The sequence below is a fragment of the Macaca thibetana genome, chromosome 1, assembly GCF_024542745.1.
Source record: "Macaca thibetana thibetana isolate TM-01 chromosome 1, ASM2454274v1, whole genome shotgun sequence".
Taxonomy (NCBI): Eukaryota; Metazoa; Chordata; class Mammalia; order Primates; family Cercopithecidae; genus Macaca; species Macaca thibetana.
Window position 1 is genome coordinate 31364397 of NC_065578.1, and position 15853 is coordinate 31380249.

General features: G+C 47.9%; 2 protein-coding genes and 1 pseudogene across 4 annotated transcripts in view; 1 reads left to right on the forward strand and 2 right to left on the reverse strand.

The window, feature by feature from the left end:
* The window catches only part of BSDC1 (BSD domain containing 1), a 30835-nt gene extending 24816 nt beyond the window's left edge, over positions 1–6019 (reverse strand). For all 3 annotated transcript variants that reach the window (XM_050795566.1, XM_050795559.1, XM_050795548.1), the window contains exons 1-2: positions 5960–6019; positions 5636–5696 (exon numbers count right to left, since the gene is read on the reverse strand). In XM_050795566.1, coding sequence (XP_050651523.1) covers positions 5636–5696; positions 5960–5970 — 72 coding nt within the window. In that variant the 5' untranslated portion in view covers positions 5971–6019. The remainder of the gene's footprint in view (positions 1–5635; positions 5697–5959) is intronic.
* Positions 1–15853, forward strand: part of RBBP4 (RB binding protein 4, chromatin remodeling factor) — a 418599-nt gene that overhangs the window by 121417 nt on the left and 281329 nt on the right. The window lies entirely within an intron of this gene.
* Positions 13781–15015, reverse strand: LOC126957945 (glyceraldehyde-3-phosphate dehydrogenase-like; annotated as a pseudogene).

Sequence of the window (15853 nt, forward strand, 5' to 3'; positions counted from 1 at the left end):
GTGCTTTGTCTGTTAGGGCAGACCCTGCTGCTTTACACTCTTTAAGTTTACACACTATCATAAGAGCAAGTTGAAAATCCACGTTTACTTACAAGGCCTATATAACTTGGCCTCTGGCTGATTGGTATCCCCTACCACCGTGCCCTTCACTGAGCTCCAGCTGGCCTTCCTCAAGTTTCTAAAATGCCCTAGCATCTGCCCTGCCTCAGGGTATCTGAACACATTGTTTCCTCTCCCTGATACAGAGTTCTAACTCTTCAAAACAAGCAAGCTGCAAACACAATGAAGGAACCCTCTTATCTGGAAAACTACTGCTCATCCTTAAAGTCTATGCTCCATTTCCCTAGAGGGGCTTCCCTGCTGCCTCTTCAGACTCAGCTGGCTTTCCCTGCTTTATCTCTTCTTTTTTTTTTTTTTGGAGACGGAGTTTCCCTCTGTTACCCAGGCTGGAGTGCAGTGGTGCGATCTCGGCTCACTGCAACCTCCGCCTCCTGGGTTCAAGCCATTCTCCTGCCTCAGCCTCCCAAGTGCTGGGACTACAGGCGCTTGCCACCTCGGGGAGGCATGATTACCACCCCCCAGAGAAGCCTGTAGCTGATATGTGAGACTGTCCCATTCAGAAACTTCCCAAGCTAATGAAAAGTGGGCAGGCCCTTCCCAGAAGAATAAACCACAGGAGCACTCAAAATGGTCCCATAATAGTGCTGATGTGCCCGGCTAATTTTTTGTATTTTTAGTAGAGATGGGGTTTCACCATGTTAGCCAGGATGGTCTCGATCTCCTGACCTTGTGATTCGCCCACCTCGGCCTCCCAATTTATCTCTTCTTTAACATACAACATACTTTAGACTTATGATGACCTGTTCAATGTCTGTCTTCCTGGATAAACTGTGAGTTCTGTGAATACAGGTCCTATGTGTTTTGTTCCCTGATGGTTCCCCAGTATCTGACACAGAGCATACAGTAGGTGCCCAAAAAAGTGTGCTTGTTAAATTTACAAGGACCACTGAAATTTCAGTTATGTAACCACTTGTGTGACTAAATGGTTGTCTTCCCACTAATTGTGAGCTCTGAGCAAACATGAACAGATGTTGCCCTCAAGCAGGTCACAGTATACTGGAGAAAATAGTCCCACGATAGTGCTGATGTGCAAGGGCAGAGCAGTAGCCGCTGTACTATGGGGAGGTTGGGAAGATGTGGTGACCGGAGGCCTGAAATGGGCCCTTAAAGAATGAACAGGAGTTGATTAAGAAGTATTGATGTGGGCCAGGTGTGGTGGCTGACGCCTGTAATCCCAGCACTTTGGGAAGACGAGGCAGGAAGACTGCTTGAGCCCAGGAATTTGAGACCAGTTTAGGCACCATGGCAAAACTGTCTCCACAATATATATATACAAAAAATTAGCCAGGGGTGGTGGCACGCACCTGTAGTCCCAGCTACCCAGGAGGCTTAGGTGGGAGAATCACCTGAGCCCGGGTGGTTGAGGCTGCAGTGGTGGGCTGTGATCACGCCACTGCACTCCAGCCTGGGTAACAGAGTGAGACCTTGTCTCAAAAAAAAACAAAAGGAACAGGAGTCAGCTAAGAAGTGTTGACATGGGGTTTACTGACATCTACAAGCATTATAGTCCTGACGGACGTAAAATGTGAAGCAAGAGTGGTGAGGGATAAAGCTGGAGAGGTTGCCAAGGGCAACCAGGGAGGGCCTGGTCAGCCCTAGGATGATAAGGAGCCACCAAAGGTTTGAAGTGGGTGGGATATGAGATTTGCCTTTTCACTAAATTACTCCAGTGACTGGAATGGAGCAAAGGTCCAGAGGTGAGAAGATTAGAAGAGGAAGGAAGACCAGTCAGGAGGCTGCTGCAATAATCCAGGAAAGAAAAGAGAAAAATATGAGTAAGGACAATGCTAGTAAAGACAGAGAGGATGAGACTGGTTCAAGAGATAGGAGGCAGAAGAACGTGATTTGGTGACTGAACAGGTATACTGACTGAGGGCTAGAAAAGAATCATGGAAGTGCCATAGGCTGCTAAAATAGGTGACTGGGTAGATGCAGTACTACCAGTGAAGTGAGAAAATCCTGGAGGAGGAGCAGTTCTAGAGAGAAGGTGGTAACAATGACTTTGGGCACGCAGAACTTGAGATAACTGTGGGCTGTCTAGGATAGCTGTCCAGCAATAGCCATCCTCAAACACTAAAGCTGGCCGGGCATGATGGCTCGTGCCTATAGTCCCAGCACTTGGGAGACCAAGGTGGGCAGATTGCTTGAGCCCAGGAGTTTGAGACCAGCCTGGGTAACATGGCGATATCTTATCTCTACAAAAAAATACAAAAATTAGTTGGGCGTGGTGGTACACGCCTATAGTCCCAGCTACCTGGGGGCCTGAGGCGGGAGGATTGCTTGAATCCAGGAAGTGGAGGTTACAGAGAACCATGTTTGCATCACAGCACTTCAGCTTGGGTGACAAAGCAAGGGCCCGTCTCAAAACAAAACAAAACACAACATTAAAGTTCAGGGAAAAGGTCTAAGAGTCGCCCTAACAGAAAAGTGGAGAAGGTGACCCAGGAAGAGTTTGGAAAGTGGACAGAGCAACGGGCTGAGGATAAGTGTCCTCAGACACCACCTGTAGGGGGCAAGCAGAGGAAGAGGAACTCATGAAACAGTTACAAAAGCAACGTCTGGAGATGTGGAGACTTAAGAATCATGTCACAAAATCCAAGAGAGTAGTGTTTCAAGAGAGGGAGTGATCACTAGTGTCAAATGCAGCAGAAAGGTCCAGGAAGATAAGGGCTGAAAACCACCCACTGGATTTGGCAAGCGGTAGGTGAAGCTGAGTGTGAGTAAAGATAAGCTTATAGGTGGTGGCTCTGAGGGTGGGGAGGGAGTTAAAGATCCTGTTTGTTGACCTGAAGTTTCAAAAAGTAGATGAGGTTGTCTCCTGGAAGTGAAAGGGATAAAGTGGCTGAATAGGGGACCCGAGGGAAGAGTTAGGTTTTGGGAAAGTTTCTGAAGTTAAGGGGAAGAAAAGCAAATTGGAGACTGAAGAGTATGTGGGCCCAGATGAGGTTGGCGAATTCGTGATGGAACCAAAAAGCATTTGGTGCCTTTCTCTTTTTAATTTTTTTCTTTCTGGTAAGTATGCAGAGCAACGATGTGTCTTTCTCTATCAACGTGTATGCACAAGTATTTGTGTCAGTCATATTGCTCTTGACAACACACAGGAAGACAGGACAGGAGGAGGTAAGGAGCAGAGGAAAGCAGATGACAGCACCATCTCATAGCTGTAGTCTTCAGGGCAATGTATTCTAAGGAGTGTTGAGAAGTGAGTGGTCCAAATGGAGCCAGAATGGGACATAAATATAGGAAAGCACCAAAAGACCAAGAAAAAAAATGGAAGGAAAAACGAACTGGGGGTGGTATCTAAGAGGTTTTCCCATCAGCCTGGCACCTAATAACAGCTAACACTTATACGGCACTTACTATATGCTAGGTACTGTTTTTAGTGTTTTACATTTAACCATCACCACAATCTCATCAGGTAGGTATTGTTAGTATTCCCATTATATAGATGAGGAACTGAGGCCTAGAGAGGTTAAAAACTTCCCCAAGAGGCCAGGTGTGGTGGCTCACGCCTGTAATCCTAGCACTTTGGGAGGCCGAGGCAGGCGGATCACCTGAGGTCAGGAGCTGGAGACCAGCCTGGCCAACGTGGTGAAACCCTGTCTCTACTGAAAATACAAAAATTAGCTGGGCATGGTGGCGCACGCCTATAATCCCAGCTACTCAAGAGGCCGAGGCAGGAGAATCACTTGAACTTGGGAGGCAGAAGTTGCAGAGCCGAGATTGAACCACTGCACTCCAGCCTGGGTAACAGAGCCAGACTCAAAAGCAAACACACAAACAAAAAACAAACAACACTTGCCCAAGTACATATAAGAGTAAGTAAGAAAGTAAAAAAAAAGGGAAATTAAGTCTTTTCTTTCCAAAAAGACTCCCACCTCCACCCCCCCACCCCCAGCTTTTAACTGGGAATTCAAAGAAGGAAGATGGAAGGTTGGCCAACTATCTATCTTTCACAAGTTGTGGTAAGACCAACCTTGAGAGAAACACAAGAGGCCCTCATGCAACATCTGCTGAATGAATGTCAGACTTTCCTGCCAGGAAATTACCCAACAGGAAACATGCTACTTTCTGGTCTTTTCTATCAAATGTTAGGGTGCAGTCTTCTCTCTTAGTCCTCATCAACAACATAAACAGCTCAGGGCATTCTCAGATTTCCTGGGCTATTGCTGAGAGGCTGTCCAGGAGTACCCAGGATAGGGGAGGAACAAAAACACTCCCAGATGTCTGGGCATGGTGGCTCACGCCTGTAATCCCAGCACTGTGGGAGGCTGAGGTGGGTGGATCACCTGAGGTGAGGAGTTCCAGACCAGCCTGGCCAACATGGTGAAACCCTGTCTCTACTAAAAATACAAAAATTAGCCAGGAGTAGTGGCACACGCCTCTGATCCCAGCTACTTGGGAGGCTGAGGCACAAGAATCGCTTGAACCTGGGAGACAGAGGTTGCAGTGAGCTGAGACTGTACCTGTGCACTCCAGCCTAGGCGAGAGTAAGACTCTGTCTCAAAACAAAACAAAAATACTCCCAGAGTAGGGGACTTATTTAGGTGAGGTCAGAAGCTTCCTGGAGTTGGCCCTGAGGCAGGACTTACCCCAATTGCTTGAGGTAAACAGTAATCAACTTTTCCCACAATTCAGTTGGGCTGATTTTGACAAATAAGCATGAAATGAAACAGGAATACACATTGGCAAATTACCCACTGGCACAGCCAAATATCACTCATCCCACAGAGATTGTTCAGCAAGAAGGCCTTCCACTCTCTGGTGACTAATCTCTCTCTCTATCGCCTGTTGCATAGCCCTTACTTAGAACTCATCAGGTACCAGTGTGTATGGCTCATGCTCATCTCTGGCTTGGGTTCTTGCTTTTCATCCTGTCTAGGCAGGGTTGGCCTTAATAAGGTTCCTTCTCCAAAAGGCCTTCTCTGGTGAGTTACTGACTACCGAGAATAGACAAGGAGCCTCAGTACTTTCCTTTCACAGAACTTACCACAACGGTAACTAAACAACTGTTTGGCTACTCGGTTAATGGCTGTCTCCCCACTAGACTGTGAGCTTTGTAAGGCCCAGGATTACATGTGTCTGGCTGAAGTCTGTATCCTCAAGACCTATTAGAGCGCTGGTTGTCGCATATACTCTAATACCTGAATGAGTATACGAGTAAGTTTTTTTTATTGCTAGAATCTTTTCCTTCAAGACCTATATCAAATGTTCTCTCTTTCACGAAGAAACTGAATTTCCTGAACTGAAATAAATTGCTCCTTCCTATGGATTCCTACAAAACGTTCGTTAACTCCAGCCTTTAAAACCATCTTTATTTCACTGTGGGTAGTATCACACTGGTTTGCGTCGAGGTCTGTCTTGCCGTGGACCGGTAGAGGCTAAAAGAAAGGCCCGGGTCAGCCTCATCCTTAAGACTTAACGCCCGCAAAAGTTGGGCGGGGCTGGTTGGACCAGGTTGCACTGAGGCGGCGCAGGGCCCTGGTGAGGGAAGAAGGGCACGGGCCCGGCTTACCTTCTCTTTGACTGCTTGGTAGCTCTGCTGCAGCCAGCTCCGCCACCATCCCACGTCCTCCCTGTGGAAGAGAGACACATCTGGCAGTACCGCGGTGCGATTCCTGCCCGCCCAAGGATCCGGTCTGTTTCCCCCTCAAATGTACCCCGCGGGCCGAGGCTTCGCAGACCGCTTCCCCACCCCCTCAGAGTGCGACTCCACTCTGCCCTTTCAGATCAGTCCACGCCCACGCTGATCTCATGTTCCCCACCGGGACTCTTGCCCAGCACCCCAACCCTGGGAGAATTCAGGCCCCAACGCCTAGGAGCAAAACGACGGGCTCACCCTTCCGCCATCTTGCCTGCATGACATCACCACTATTTACTGACCTTTGACTTCCGACACGGCACCGCCCCCTCAAGGACCGCCCCGAGGCGCTCGGCCCAATCCTTGCGCCGGCACCGCCCTCAGCCCAATCCCTTCCCTGCTCCATCATTAGGTCCCGCCTCCCTTAACTCTCCAGTCTCTGTCCAGTCTCTGTCCCGAGTTCTGCCTCAAACTCCGCCCCTGAACTCTCAGTTCAATCGTCATTCAGTGCTGTCCTCAGGCTCCACCTCCACCAAACTTGATTCTGTCGCTGTCCGCAAACGTCCGGTACGGTGGCCTCTATGGACGATGATCAGCCGACCAGCTGGACGGCGGAGAGCTGGGAGCAGAGGGGAGGAGGAGAGATAGCTCGAACGTCAGGATCCCAGAGCGCAGGGTTAGCACCGCCCCCCTTTGTGAAACCAGCTGCGTCGAGGCTGCTTTGTGTCTCTTCAGGCTAATTCAATAAGCCCATACTGCGGGGCTCTGGCCCAGAGTTTGGAGGAATGTGAAGAATTCAGAGGCGACTTAGATGCAACCTTTGGAGGGCTCCCGGGTTAATGGGAGACAGACACACATTCAGTAATCCAACTTTCGGTGGCCCGGCTCAGAACAATGCCAGTTGGAGGTGGTCTGGAGAAATCCAGAGACAGCCTGCATTGAGTTCCACTGCGTTTGGAAGGGAGAGTCCACAGCCCACATACTTTGGACCTTAGCTAAGGTCAACCCCTCCACATGTGCGGTAGATCCCGTCGCCTCTTGTTTGCTTAAGGACATAGATCTAGTAATCCCCCCTTCATCTCATTTCCCTCTGATGACTGCATTATCCTTGTCATCATCCGTACTGCTGTTTCTCCCATCTCAAAGGCAAACAAAAACCAGCCCTCTCTAGATCCCTCACGGTTTCCCTACTCCCCTTTACAGCAAAAGCGTTGCCTACTCATAGTCTCCAACTCCCCTCTCCTCCCATTCTCTCTTGAACTCACTGCAGTTAGGATTTTACCTCTCAGACAATCCTTTGAAATAACTTTCTTTTATTTATTTGTTTCTTTTATTTATTTTATATTTATTTATTTGGTAGCTCTGCTTCAGCCAGCTCCACCGCCATCCCACGTCCTCCCTGTGGAAGACAGACATATCTATTTTATTTTATTTTATTTCGTTTCATTTTATTTTACTTTATTTTAAGTCAGAGTCTTGCTCTGTCACCGGGGCTGGAGTGTAGTGGTGTGATCTCAGCTCACTGCAACCTCTGCCTCCCGGGTTCAAGCGATTCTCCTGCCTCAGCCTCCCAAGTAGCTGGGATTATAGGGGCCCACCACCACGCCCGACTAATTTTTGTATTTTTAGTAGAGATGGGGTTTCACCATGTTGGCTGGCTAGTCTCGAACTCCTGACTTCAGGTGGTATGCCTGCCTCGGCCTCCCAAAGTGCTGGGATTATAGGCATGAAGCACTGCGCCCAGCTTGACATAACTTTCTTAAGGTCACCAAGAGGAGTGGCCAATTTTCAGTTCTTATTTTACATCCACATCTTATTTGACACAGTTGACCACTTTCTTCATTTGGCTTCCAGGACATCATTCCCTCTTGACTTTCTTCCCCATTCATTGGCATCTCCTCAGTATTCTTTGCTGTTTTCTCACCACCTTCTTGTTGCTGGAATGGGACATTCCCTGGGAGAGGGCTCAGCCCTTGGTGTCCTCCTTTTTGATGTTTATAGTCATTCCCCAGATGTTCTCATAAAGTCTCATTATTTTATTTATTTATTTTTGTTGAGATGGAGTCTCACTCTATTGCCCAGGCTGGACTGCAGTGGCAGAATCTTGGCTCACTGCAACCTCTGCCTCCTGGGTTCAAGCGATTCTCCTGCCTCAGCCTCCCAAGTAGCTGGGATTACAGGTGCCCACCACCACGCCCGGCTAATTTTGTATTTTTAGTAGAGACAGGGTTTCACCATGTTGGCCAGGCTGGTCTTGAACTCCTAGCCTCAGGTGATCCACCTCCCTCAGCCTCCCACAGTGCTGGGAGTACAGTGGAGTGCAAGAGCCACTGCGCCTGGCCCATTTTATTTTATTTTTAAGACAGGATCTTTTTTTTTTTTTTTTTTTTTTTTTTTTTTTTTTTTTTTTTTTTTTTTTGAGACGGAGTCTTGCTCTGTAGCCCGGGCTGGAGTGCAGTGGCCGGATCTCAGCTACTGCAAGCTCCGCCTCCCGGGTTTAGGCCATTCTCCTGCCTCAGCCTCCGGAGTAGCTGGGACTACAGGCGCCCGCCACCTCGCCCGGCTAGTTTTTTATATTTTTAGTAGAGACGGGGTTTCACGGTGTTAGCCAGGATGGTCTCGATCTCCTGACCTCATGATCCGCCCGTCTCGGCCTCCCAAAGTGCTGGGATTACAGGCTTGAGCCACCGCGCCCGGCCAAGACAGGATCTTACTCTGTTGCCATATTAGTCCGTTTTCACACTGCTGATAAAGATATACCTGAGACTGGGCAATTTACAAAAGTTTTCCTGGACTCGTGGTTCCACGTGGCCAGGGAGACCTCACAATCATGGAGGAAGGTAAAAGGCATGTCTCACATGGTGACAGACAAGAGAAGAGAACTTGTGCAGGGAAACTCCTGATTTTAAAACCATCAGATCTCATGAGAACCATCCACTATTACAAGAACAGTATGGGAAAGACCCGTCCCTACCATGATTCAATCATCTCTCACTGGGTCCCTTCTGTAACACGTGGGAATTATGGGAGCTACAAGATGAGATTTGGGTGGGAACACAGAGCTAAACCATGTCAGTTGCCCAGGCTGGAGTGCAGTGGCACGATCATGGCTCACTGCAGCCTTGACTTCCTGGACTCAAGCAATCCTCCTGCCTCAGTCTCCTGAGTAGCTGGGACTACAGGCATGCACCATCAAGCCCAGCTATTATTATCATTTTCTTAAATAGAGATGAAGTCTCCCTGTGTTGCCTTACTTTTAATTTTTCTTTAGCAATGCCTCACTATGTTGCCCAGGCTGGTCTTGAACTCCTGGTCTCTAGTGATCTGCTCACCTTGGCCTCCCAAAGTGCTGAGATTACAGGCGTGAGCCATCTTATAAATCTCATACTTTTAAATGCCACGTATATGCTGATAGCTCTCAAATTTTCTCTCCACCTGATACATTTTCTCTGAACATCAGGCTCATTTTGTCTATTTGGATGTGTAATAGGTGTATTATATTTAACATGTCCCAAAACAAACTCCTGATTTATCCACCTCATCTTCCTGCAAACTTTCCCACATTTGTAAATGGAAACCTCATTATTCCAGTTGCTCAAGCCAAAAACCTAGGAGTCATCCTTGCTTTCTCTCTTTCATATCCCAAACTAATCCTATCAGCAAATCCAGTTGGCTCTGCCTTTCAAACAAAACCACAATCTAGTGACTTCTCACCACCTCCACTGTTACTATGTAGATACAAGCTACCATAATCAATCTCATGGTTAATTACAAGAGCCTCTTGGCCGGGCGCGGTGGCTCAAGCCTGTAATCCCAGCACTTTGGGAGGCCGAGACGGGTGGATCACGAGGTCAGGAGATCGAGACCATCCTGGCTAACACGGTGAAACCCCGTCTCTACTAACAAATACAAAAAAACTAGCCGGGTGAGGTGGCGGGTGCCTGTAGTCCCAGCTACTCGGGAGGCTGAGGCAGGAGAATGGCGTAAAAGCTGAGATCCGGCCACTGCACTCCAGCCCAGGCGACAGAGCGAGACTCCGTCTCAAAAAAAAAAAAAAAAAAAAAAAAGAGCCTCTTAACAAATATTTCTGCATCCACTCTTGCCTTCCTTAAGTCTAGTCTTCATTTGCCTGAAAATAATCTTTTAAAAGACATAAGTCGGCCGGGCGCGGTGGCTCAAGCCTGTAATCCCAACACTTTGGGAGGCCGAGATGGGTGGATCACGAGGTCAGGAGATCGAGACCATCCTGGCTAACATAGTGAAACCCCGTCTCTACTAAAAAAATACAAAAAACTAGCCAGCTGAGGTGGCAGGTGCCTGTAGTGCCAGCTACTCGGGAGGCTGAGGCAGGAGAATGGCGTGAACCTGGGAGGCAGAGCTTGCAGTGAGCTGAGATCCGGCCACTGCACTCCAGCCTGGGCGACAGAGCAAGACTCCGTCTCAAAAAAAAAAAAAAAAAAAAAAAAGACCTAAGTCACTGGGAATGCAAAATGGTGCAACTGGTATGGAACACAGTATGCCATTTCCTCAAAAAAATTAAACAGAATTACCATATGATCCAGCACTTCCACTTCTGAGTATATACCCAAAAGAATAGAAGGCAAGTACTCAAACAGATATTTGGTGGTGTTTTGTTTGTTTGTTTTAGATGGAGTTTCGCTCTTGTTGCCCAGGCTGGAGTGCAATGGCACGATCCCAGCTCACCTCAACCTCTGCCTCCTGGGTTCAAGCAATTCTCCTGCCTTAGCCTCCCCAGTAGCTGAAACTATAAGCGCGTGCCACCACACTGAGCTAATTTTATTTATTTATTTATTTTGAGACCGAATTTTGCTCTTGTCACCCAGGCTGGAGTGACAAGCAATCTCGGCTCACTGCAACCTCCACCTCCCAGGTTCAAGTGATTCTCCTGCCTCAGCCTCCCAAGTAGCTGGGATTACAGGTACCCACCACCACGCCCAGCTAATTTTTGTATTTTTAGTAGAGACAGGTTTTCACCATGTTAGTCAGGCTGGTCTTGAACTCCTGACCTCAGGCGATCCACCCACTTGTGTTGTGAAGATGATGTGATCAAATGATTGAATACTACTGTTAACAGGTCTAATGATGCCATTGAGGTGAGCACTTTATACAGTGTATCCTCCTAAAAGCTCAATGAGGTGGGAACTAGTTGTAATCTACATTTTATAAATGAAGAAGGTGACCAGGCATGGTGACTCATGTAATCCCAGCATTTTTTGGGAGACTGAGAGGGAAGGATTGCTTGAGCCCAGAAGTTTGAGACCAGTCTAGGCAACATAATGAGACCCAATCTCTATTATTATTATTATTATTATTATTATTATTATTATTTTGAGACAGCCTCACTCGGTCACCCAGGCTGGAGTGCAGTGGCGCAATCTTGGCTTACTGCGACCTCAGCCTCCCAGGTTCAAGCAATTCTCCTGCCTCAGCCTCCCGAGTAGCTGGGATTATAGGCATGCTTCACCACACCCAGCTAATTTTTGTATTTTTAGTAGAGACAGGGTTTCCCCATGTTGGCCAGGCTGGTCTTGAACTGCTGACCTCAGGAGATCTGCCTGCCTCGGCCTCCCGAAGTGCTGGGATTACAGGCATGAGCCACTGTGCCCGGCCTCTATTAATTTTTTTTTTAATAAAAATGAAAAAACTAAGATTCAGAGGTATAGGGTGACTTTCTCAAGGTGACACTGCTAGGAAATGGCAGAACTCGGATTTGAACCCAAGGCTGTCTAATAAAATCAAGCTTCTGTGCATTTCATGCTAGTCTTAACTTCTTCCAACCTTATGCCCTGCTTGCTTACCCAGATGATAGCTGCAGGCATCCTGTTCTTCATTATCTTCACCTTATCTCATTCCTCACCCCCAGGCCCAGCAGGGTGCTTGCCCATGATGTCCCTAGTGACTGTGGATTCAGTGGGATCCTTTGCTTGGGTTTCTTTGGTTTTCCTTATCTGTTCACTCCAGTACCTTGACCCTCGGCTCCTTTCACTGGCGTAACCTCTGGCATCAAACATATTCATCCTTTTTTTTTTTTTTTTTTTTTTTTTGGAGGCAGGTCTCACTCTGTCACCCTGGCTGGACTACAGTGGCATGATCATGGCTCACTGCAGCCTCAACCTTCTAGGCTTAAGTGATCCTCCTGCCTCAGCCTCCTGAGTAGCTGGGACCACAGGCGTGTGCCACCATGCCTAATTTAATTTAATTTTTTTTTTTTTTTGTAGAGATGGAGTCTTGCTATGTTGCCTAGGCTGGTCTATGCACCCCTGGGATCTAGCAATCCACCGGCTTTGGCCTTCCAAAGTGTTGGGCTTACAGGCATAAGCCACTGTGCCTGGCCAATGTCTTCATTCTTAATGTTGGGATACTAATTCTGGTTGTTGTGATGACTAAAGAAAATAAGTAAAACACCGAGCACATTGCAAGGCATAAAGTCCTCATGCGGGGATTATGATTGTCTTACCTCCTTACCCCTGTCCTCAGAGCCTAAGACAATGCTAGGCGCTGGTAGAGGGCTAATGGGCATCTGTTGAGTTAAACAGTATATTGAAAGAACACTGGATTGGGAGTCAGCAGAGCTGGATTTTAATACTGGTTAATGGGCAGTTGTCACTGTTTCTCTCTGAAATTCAGTTTTTTCACTGTCCTTGGGGCCTCTACAGTCTCTTGTAGCTCTTAGGCAAAGTATGAATGCAGGTAAATCCCTCACCCTCAGACCCTCCTTTGACCCAAATCCCCCATCTGACACTGCTAGACCGCTTTTGGCAGATGATTTTTTTTCCTACTCCCCCCACCCACCCGTTAGAACTGGCAGGTGATTCTTATCCCAGGATCCTGGCTTTCGCTCCGAGGGAGCTCTGACACCCAGGTGCCACCAGATGGTGCTGTGGACTCATTCTTCATGGGAAGCTGGCTCCCCGGCTCCCCATCTCCCTGCCTCCTAGGAGAGGCCTTCTGGCTCCTCTGGACAGGGTGGGGTTCCTCCGTGGAAGACTCCTAGGCCTGGGATAATCCTGGGAGGTGACTCAAGCCTTTCAGAAATTTCCAAGGCCCAAGCCCGCCCTTGGTTTGGCTGTGCAGATTCCAGCACAGAGTTGGCAGAAGGACGGACTGCGTGATTTGTAGAACCCAGTGTAAAATGAAAATGCCTAAATTGCTGATGTAGGCAGCACAGGGAATGCCTAAAAGCCCATGGAATGGTTCTAGTTCAGCCCTCTAGAGCTGACTGTTAACATTTCAGGAATTTTGGACAGGTGTGGTGGCTCACGCCTGTAGTCTCAGCTGCCTGGGAGGCTGAGGCAGCAGGATCACTTTAGCCTGAGAGGCAGAGGTTGCAGTGAGCAGGGATGGAGCCACTGCACCACTCCACCCTGGGTGACAGAGGGAGACCCTGTCTCAAAAAAAAAAAAAAGGAATTTTAAGAGCTGGTTGTTGAACATGGCCATTATTTAATTAAATGTTATAAACTTACCATTAAATAAGTTATAGAGTTGGGTGTGGTGGCTCACACCTATAATCGCAACTTTTCAGGCAGCTGAAGCTGGACGATCTCTTGAGTCCAGGAGTTCAAGGTTACAGCGAGGTATGATTACTCCATTGTACTCCAGCCTGGGTGCTGGGTGACAGAGCGAGAGCTCATTTCTTTTTTTTTTTTTTGAGACGACATCTTGCTCTGTCGCCCAGGCTGGAGTGCAGTGGCACGATCTCGGCTCACTGCAAGCTCCACCTCCCGGGTTCACGCCATTCTCCTGCCTCAGCCTCCTGAGTAGCTGGGACTACAGGCACCTGCCACCACGCCCGGCTAATTTTTTGTGTTTTTTAGTAGAAACGGGGTTTCACCGTGTTAACCAGGATGGTCTCCATCTCCTGATCTCATGATCCGCCTGCCTCGGCCTCCCAAGGTGCTGGGATTACAGGCGTGAACCACCGTGCCCAGCCACGAGAGCTCATTTCTAAAAAATAAATAAATAAAATAAAAACAAAGGTAATAAATAACCCAAACTCATCACTGTGTAATTACTTTTATATATTTCACTATCATTTATGCTCACTTTTTTTTGGCTGGGTATAGGGGACTTTATTGACGGTACATGACAAAGTGGGATCTCATAGTCCTCTCCCATTCTTCAGGGAGCCTGGCGTGGAAACTGTGTTCAGGATGGGGAGATTCTCAGTGTCGTGGGGGACTGAGTTTGGCAGGGATTCCCCAGCAGCTGAGGGCCTCTCTTCCTCTCGTGCTGTCACTGGGGCTAGTGGTTCAGAGGGCTCTTACTCCTTGGAAGCCATGTAGACCATAAGGTATATCGTTCTGTTGCTGTAGCCAAATTCATTGTCATATCAGGAAATGAGCTTGACAAAGCGGTCACTGAGGACAATGCCATTCCCAGGATCTAAGGTGAAAAAGGTGGGTGTCTCTGTTAAAGTTGGAGGAGACAACCTACTGCTCAATGTAGCTCAGGAGGCCCTTGAGGGGGGCCTCTGATGCCAGCTTCACCACCTTCTTGATGTTATCATATTTGGCAGCTCTCTCCAGATGGCAGATCAGGTCCACAACCCACATGTTGGCAATGGAGACATGGAAGGCCATGCCAGAGAGCTTTCTGTTAAGCTCAGGGATGGCCTTGCCCACAGCCTTGGCAGAGTGGGTAAATGCAGGGATGATGTCCTGGAGAGTCTTGTGGCCATCATGCCACAGTTTCCCAGAGAGGCCATCCGCAATCTTCTGGGTGGCAATGTTGGCACCAACTGTGGCCATGAGTCCCTCCATGATGCCAAAGTTGTCATGGATGACCTTGGGCAGGATAGCTAAGCAGTTGGCAGTACAGGAAGCATTGCTGACAATCACGAGGTTGTTTTCATACTTCTCAAGGTTCACGCCCATCACAAACATGGGGACATCAACAGAGAGGGCAGAGATGACCCCTTTGGTTGCACCCTCTAAGTGAGCCCCAGTGTTCTCCAAGGCAGTGAAGAGGCCAGTGGACTTCACAACATAACCAGCATCAGGACCAGCCCATTTGATTTTGATAGGATTTTGTTCCTGGAAGATGGTGATGGGATTTCCACTGATGACAAACTTCTCGTTCTCAGCCTTGATGGTGCCATGGAACTTGTCATGGGTGGAATCATACTGGAACATGTAGACCATGGAGTTGACCTGAATGAAGTGGTCATTGATGGTGACACTATCCACTTTGCTAGAGTTAAAAGCAGCCCTGGTAAACAGGCTTCCAATATGGTCCGATCTGTTTACTCTGGCCTTCACTCACACCATGATGTCTCAAGGCTGCTGCTGGTGCTACACGAGAAGATGTGTCTGTATGTCGTATGGAAAGAGCAGAGGGCTCATCTGTACTCCTGAATTAACTTACATTTGTTGTATCTATATGGTGAAAATACTATATAATAGTGTACTTTTTTTTTTTTTTTGAGACGAGAGTTTCACTTTTGTTGCCCAGGCTGGAGTGCAGCGGCAGTATCTCGTTTCACTGCAACCTCTGCTTCCTGGGTTCAAGCGATTCTTTTCCTCCGCCTCCCAAGTAGATGGGGTTACAGGCACACACCACCATGCCTGGCTAATTTTTTGTATTTTTAGTAGAGATGGGATTTCACCATGTTGGTCAGGCTGGTCTTGAACTCCTGACCCCAAGTGATCCACCCGCCTCGGCCTCCCGAAGTGCTGGGATTACAGGCATGAGCCACCACGCCTAATAGTGTACTATTTATGGTATCTCTCCTCAACTCTGCATTCAGTGATGTCACATTGGCAGCTTAAAATTGATGAAGGTGGGAGTGTTTAATCATTAAAATCCACAAACACTACAAATCATGCCCCTTCTTCCCTCAAGCCAGTTGTTAAACTTTTACCAGAATGCCCGGGTCCTGATTGTACTCCTAATGTCCTATGTGATTTTGAGCAAAGCCCTGTTTTCCCCAGACTCCTATGTATTTATGTATCACTTTATAATTGACAAAAGGGCAGCATCTTTGTGTGCTAGGCGCTGTTGTCTCATAGAATTCTTAGAACTACCCCAGGGGTAGAATATTGTAGTCCAAAGAGCAAAGAAGAACTTTGCTCCAGGGTGGCTCTGTTACCAGAATTCCCAAAAGATGGCACTGTGGACTGGCACACTGTCT